This window comes from Halyomorpha halys, unplaced genomic scaffold (assembly GCF_000696795.3).
Source record: "Halyomorpha halys isolate HHAL.00 unplaced genomic scaffold, Hhal_1.1 Scaffold385.1, whole genome shotgun sequence".
NCBI classification, from domain to species: domain Eukaryota; kingdom Metazoa; phylum Arthropoda; class Insecta; order Hemiptera; family Pentatomidae; genus Halyomorpha; species Halyomorpha halys.
The window spans coordinates 356,741-364,016 of NW_027112337.1; the positions used below are offsets into that span (position 1 = coordinate 356,741).

At 32.9% G+C, this 7,276-nt stretch overlaps 1 protein-coding gene across 1 annotated transcript in view; it reads right to left on the minus strand.

Moving 5' to 3' along the window:
* LOC106682032 (dynein axonemal heavy chain 1) overlaps positions 1-7,276 on the minus strand; it is a 236,643-nt gene that overhangs the window by 50,698 nt on the left and 178,669 nt on the right. The window contains exons 62-64 of the mRNA XM_067050254.1: positions 4,491-4,673; positions 859-1,116; positions 592-744 (exon numbers count right to left, since the gene is read on the minus strand). Coding sequence (XP_066906355.1) covers positions 592-744; positions 859-1,116; positions 4,491-4,673 — 594 coding nt within the window. The remainder of the gene's footprint in view (positions 1-591; positions 745-858; positions 1,117-4,490; positions 4,674-7,276) is intronic.

Sequence of the window (7,276 nt, forward strand, 5' to 3'; positions counted from 1 at the left end):
TCTATGGATGTGAAGGAGGTGTTCTATTTCTATGGTGTTATCTGGAGGGAGATAAATACTGCAAATTGTGAAGGTAATGTTTAAATGAACTGTAACCGCTATTACTTAGAGGGGGGAGTCTATTTCTACTGGGTGGGAATAGATTGAGTCTTTTACGGCAATGGCTACTCCTCTACATGCACGTTCATAGTTTTCATTGCAATAAGTTCCATAAATTTTGAAACCTTTAAGAGTAAATTGATCTGAAGGCCTTAGGTGTGTTTCTTGTAAGCTTAAACAGAACGGATCTTCATCAGAAATTAATATCTTCAAATCATTAAAATGACTTTTAATACCGTTACTGTTCCATTGGACTAGGGTCATAACTAGTTGTTTTTTGGAGCTGAGAAGAACCTATTCTTTAGATCCTATACTAGTTATTCTTTGCTCCTCTCTCTTCGCTCTGCTTTCTGTTTGGAGATCTATTTCGAGTTTTACTTCTAGCCCCGAACAATGTTACCTCACTAATTATAGTATGTTTCCAAAAAGAAATTATTATTATCGATTTTTACTTTAGGTGAAAAATATCTATCAATAATGATACAAACATACCTGATGGAAATACGTTTCTGTGTCAAAACTGTAATAGCTATTTAAGACTGCTGGTTCCAAACATTCTCCCAGCAATGCTCTCACAGTCTCCATATCCCATTTGTCGACAATTCTTCCACCGTAGTTTAATTCGGCAAAAAAATAAGATATCAACTGAAAAATGTAGATTTATATAGACACGCATGTAATAATTCTGTTAAAATTTAGTTATTTAACTTATGAATAAAAAAAAACAAAAAAAAAAAATAAATAATAGGACATTATTACCCGAAACGGGATTTCATCTCCATACTCTCTTATAAACCAAGCAAGCTGATTCACACTGGTGAGGAAATCCAAATCTTCAAATCTATAAGGCACATTTATTGCAAGAGTTCCGAATTTATTCCGCTCAATAATTAATCCATGAAAATAACACATGGCAAAAACTAGCCATCGGAAGTTTTGTGCGTTTCTATTCTTTGTCGTATCTAATAATTCTTCATAGTTTTTCATTGCAGCTGTATAGGTTCGAATCATGTGGCTCTGAAAAGAAATTGACACAATAATAACATCGTCAGTGTTTTATATATATATATATATATATATATATATATATATATATATATATATATATATAATTTCGTATTAATTATAGTAACTCAAAAAAATCAGTAACTAAAATATAATGTATTTAAATATTTTATGAAGTGTATTTTAGGAAACTTTGCTTTATGCTTGCCATTGTATGAAAAATATAACAATATACATAAAAAGCATATATATTTAAAGTAAAGTTGCTCACCTCCCCATCCCCCCTTAATCAGGGAAGGTGAGCGACTCCTATGTCTGACATAGCTCCTGGTCCTCCAGGCTGGTGGTTGGTTGTAGGGTTTATAACCTGATCCCATAAGAACACCTTATTACGAAACCAACAACTAGCCTCAGAAAATCAGACTGTCATAACATAGTTACTTACGGCTTCGTATGACGGACTACATATTGGATTGCAGGAGCGATCTGGGATCAGAGCCATAACCCATGGAGGAGATGTACTAACAGTCATCTCTATTGGTCAGTCAATATCTCATGATATGAAGAAAAGGAGTTTCAGATTGACGAAACATGTGGCTCGAAGTAATCCATCAGGACACCTCTTCACGACAATGAATCCCGCTATGTTAGCAAGAGACATCATATGGGAGGACAAAAACCAGAAGGAAAGATGGAATTAACAGATGTGAAGGAGTTGCATGCGGCAAACTGGAAAGCACTAGCCCAAGGCTGGTTCGGACGGCCCAAGATCTACAAGGTTTGTAGAGTTAGTCGAAAAACAAATTATTTATATGTATATAAAAAGTATTTGAAATTTCTATTATTTATATAGTTGGATGTCTCCATCAAGAGAGGGGAAGCTTTTGCCGGCGTTCTGGCCGGAGTACCAGCAATCTCGAGGAACCTCAGGTTTATGGATTCTGATAGTATATGATATTTAAAGGCGAATCAAATGAATAAAAGATGTTCACAGGTTAAGACACTCAATGTTATGGCCCGTCATCATAACCGATGTGTAAATGTAATAATTTATCAGAGTAGCAATGATAACACTCAATTATGTACCAATATATTCTTCATTTCAATAAAAAAAAACTATTTAGCAACAAGTAGCGTATATGGTACTGGATATTATGTAAATCAGCAATGTGGAGTCAAACCAAGGACACATAATAGTCTTCACAGTAGATCAGTTTATACAAAGAAACACTTAAATTTAAAAAAAAATTATAAATATATAATTTGCGACAGATGGACCCAACTGCTCCGTGCTGTCCACTCTTATACTAATACTCTTGCGGATATTGGTATCAATAGCCTCCAATATTGCAGGACGTATTTTCGTAAGGGGCGCAGTCTGGAGAGGGTAAGTAAGGCCCGGGAACAAGTTATGATTGACAACGTTAATCTTTTGTTCGGGCTTTAGCAAACATGAGCTCACTAATTTATCTAAACTATTATTAAGCTTCGTCACCACCTCTTCTCCAAATACTAGCCCTCCCGAGGATTTACATCCCAAATATTTGATGGTGTTTGCCTTTGCTTGAATTTACTAGAGAAATCCTGATCACTGAGCTCGCAGTACAAATGGTCGATGGCCAGGTTGAACAGCTAAGGCGACAAGGGCCCACCCTGAGGCACATCCCGCAAGACACTGATCTAGCTAGTAGTGTGGATTCCTATATTTATTTTGATTTTTTTTGTGGTTAGGAAAGCCGCAATCACCTTTGTGAGGTCAGGCGACACGCCTTTCGACTCCAGTGAGCTCACTATTTGTAGATGACCAACGATGTCAAAAGCGCCAACAACGTCGAGAAAAACCACTGCACAATCTTTTTTTTTCTATTCTTAGCATATTTTATTACTGCTTCGATGATTCTGACGCTTACATGCGTTTCCGGGAGACCTTTAATGAAGCCCCTTTGATTTTTGCTGAAGGTGATCAGCTTCCTCAATTCAGAATCAAGAACCTTTTCAATAAGTATATTGCGCACAATAGAGTATATTGTTATTGGCCTCCCGGAGGAAATACGTTTTGAGTCTCCTTTTCCCTTGTAGACTAATATTGTGTGCCCCTGGCGTAAAGGCTCTGGTACATTCCTCACCTTCAGCATGTTCTCCATAATGTACTTAATGAAGTGTGTTACATTAAAGTGTTTTATTGTGCGGAACAACACACCATCCAGCCCCGGCGATGAGTCACATGATGTCAACTTGATCTGAACATCAATGAACGTCAAATTTGACATTGGGGCGCATTTCTCGTAATCCGCACCTTTGCAGAGATTCTCTATTTCAAAGAGGGTTCTAAAATGCTTCAGTGAGCATCGGTGTTCATTATGCTCTATACCACTTTTTTCCTTCGATTGAATTAATTCTATTAAGATAACTCATAGTGGTATTGCTCCTGCCGACGGTTCCTATCTGCCTTATTAGCTCTCTGCGGATTCGATCGATACCTTCCCCGCATCCTTGTAGGCCATTTCGGTCTTATTCTTTCTTCTTCCCTTGTAGAATTTAATGGCAGGGTGTTGTGGGCCTGGCAGTTTATTTTTAAGAATATTCAAAAATCCGCCTACTGCTTTGTCGAAATCCGCAGAGTTGAATTATTTTCCTTTCAAAGTATCATGAAAGATAACCGATCATTTACTTATTTCTGATTTCATATGTTCCATCTCTCCCTCTCCGACTTCCTGATCTCTTGTAATATTAAGTAAGCCCTTTATTTTTTTTTGTTGTTTGCCTCCCAGGATGCGTTTTTGCTATATGGGTCCTAAGATCTCTATCACCCTAAAAGCTAGCCCACAGATTGGACAAACCTTATCAATTGTTTGCGGGGGAGGATCTTGTTTGTCCTGTTTTAATTTCGTCTCCTCATTTGTCCGCGGAAACGGAGTAAATCTTGGGAAGACATTATCCATTGATAACGCCTTGCCCAATATAATGCCTTCCTCATTTTTACTTTTTTCCGTCATCTGCAGCAGCATTCGCAGACATCACGGAGTCCACCATAGCTTCCAGAACAGGGCCTCCCGATCTTGGAACCCACACTGTTTATTCGATTTAAATTTTCCTGGACTTTTGCAGGTCTGAGCTCATGTCTCTTGCCTCACCAATTTATTACCAATACACCTGCATGGAGGACCCATTAAAAAACAATATCAACAGCATATACTGAATCTCCTGATTTCTAATTGATATTATCTGACAATAATATCAAATTCTGAAGAAAAAAAAACTGATTATAATACCTATTATAATTATAATAACTACCACAGATAATAATAATAGAACTATCACTTTAAATTTTAATGTAAATTGTGTGTAATTGTAGTGATGTGTCTATAGTATAACAATATGCTTACCTTCATTCCAGAGAAACTGTGAATACACATTTTCGCAGCTTGTCGGGCTATAAATTTCGGGAATGCTTTAACTTCTTCAGATGAAATCCAAAATCTAAAGGATTCTTTGATCGTTTCAGGCTTTGTTGACATTATTGTTTGAGCCAATGAGTTAAATAACTTGATGTTCATATGGTGAACGTTCTGAGGAATAATAAAAATAAACATAAGCTACTTTGATAAATATATGACTCATATGAAACCGTTATTGTAATTTATGTAATAAATTATGAAGTAATATTATAACCATTGTATAAATATGAAGTAAGCTTATAAGTATTACAAATTTTCATTACTAAATGAAAGGTAGTTTTCATTTAACGAAGTAATTGTTTAAGCTAAAACAAAAACTCTATTAAATTAAATTAAACAAGAATAAATGATCAACTATTTTGATTTAAATGAGTGTTTTTTATATATTATCAACTTCTCAAGACAGGACTTTTATTGTTTAAATAAATTAATTAGTATCCAGGTTAAGTCTCACATTATTTTCTATTATTTCTTCAAGAGTCTATTCTCAAGGATAATCTTAAATATAAATTTACACCTTACATCCAATTATTTAAGAACCATTTGCAGACTATTCTGCCCAGGTCATTGATATTAACCAAATCACCCTATTTTGTCACTATTTAATTAATTTTAAAACTTTTAATTACAGATCAACTTAACACTATTATCACTTTCTTATCATTACTCATAATTTCTGATTTTTTCAGAACTGAAAAACTGAATTGATCAGTAGGATGAAGATTATAATTTACTGTTATTTAGTTTATTAGAAGATATTCGAATAGGGATTTGTTTTAAACTTTGGAGGAAAACATTTTTAAATCAATTTTGTTTTGATTTTTTTTAATACTTCCCAAAATAATAGAGGGTGCAAAGTTTAAATTACTGATAACCACAGTAAAAATAAAAATAAATAAGCAAATTTTCGGAATTTCTCTAAAATATTCCATCGAGATCTCTTCATAGTCCGCGTTTAGCTCTCGTTGTAACCAAAATCTAGGAAATTTACTCTTGTTTAATTTATTATAGGTTGGAATTAAAAAAAAGCATCGTTTTTATGTTAGGTGAAAAAAAAATTTTTTGAGCATATAATATATTCTATAATTTATAATGTTGTTGTTGATTGTTGCTTAAAGGGGTAAAACCCTCAGGTCATCAACGCCTATGGCATGATAAAAGTAAAAAAAAAAAAATATAAAAATAAAAAAAAAAATAAAAATCGAAGAGGAGTTGTAATTTATAAAGAAGGCGATGTGCTTTTAAAAATTCAAACACTCGTGTAATTTTAGCTTCCTCATCTGCGAGAGCTTCGGATAAATTAGGGGTCAGTCGTATCCTGTTTATTGTTGGCAAATAGTGAGTACACTCTTCAAAAATATGTCTAATCGTAAGAATGGACCGACAATATTTGCACGTTGGAGGTAGCAGTTTTCTGATCAGGTGATAATTTATATGTTATTTTATTATTGACTGGCTTCTAAGGATCTAGATAGATCTGAGTTCTCGGACAAATGTTTTTTTGATTTTTCATCAATTTTTCGATACATTCATCAAGTACTGTAAATGTTCCCCTCTATTTTCTTTGAGATTACTCTTATTTTTATGTTTTAATGATAAACTATGACTACATTAAAGCAATCAGGAATTCAATTTTATTATTGTTAATCAGTCAATTAAAAAACAAATTAAAACACCCAAAATATTGTTAAATTTTACTTATTTTATCTATCAGGAGTTTTATTATTTGTATTTACCAACAATTTTTATTATTTAGGTCAATGATCTCAGACAGATTCATTAATGTTGATTTTAATGTATCAGAATTATTTTTATTATAATATCAGTAATATAATAACAGTAGCTTTCGGTGTCCAGCACAATATTCATTGCTATTTAAAAATGTATTGACAAATTATTATTTTTCATTATAATATATTATTATAATTACTTATTTTTAAAAAATACTGACAAATTACTCTAATACATTTATGCTACAATATTTAATTCTAAATTTATATATTTCTCTTCCTAATTAATAATACAGATTCATATCTTAGATTTCTTCTCCTTTTATTAAGGACATCATGGCACCAAAAGATACTTTTCTGATATATTATAATAAAGAATAATTTTGATATATCATGATAAAAAGTAATGAAAATGTCTGAGGTAATTGACCTAAATAATGGAAATTCTTGGATTATACTAATAATAAAATTTCTGATAGATAAAATAATTAAAATTCAACAATATTTTGGGTGTTTATTTGTTTTTAAATGGCCTGATTAACAATAATAAAAGTGAATTCCTGATTGCTTTAATGTAGTCATAGTTTATCATTAAAACATAAAAATAAGAGTAATCTCAAAGAAAATAGAGGGGAACATTTACAGTACTTGATGAATGTATCGAAAAATTGATAAAAAATCAAAAAAACATTTGTCCGAGAAATCAGATCTATCTAGATCCTTAGAAGCCAGTCAATAATAAAATAACATATAAATTATCACCTGATCAGAAAACTGCCACCTCCAACGTGCAAATATTGTCGGTCCATTCTTACGATTAGACATATTTTTGAAGAGTGTACTCACTATTTGCCAACAATAAACAGGATACGACTGACCCCAAATTTATCCGAAGCTCTCGCAGATGAGGAAGCTAAAATTACACGAGTGTTTGAATTTTTAAAAGCACATCGCCTTCTTTATAAATTATAACTCCTCTTCGAT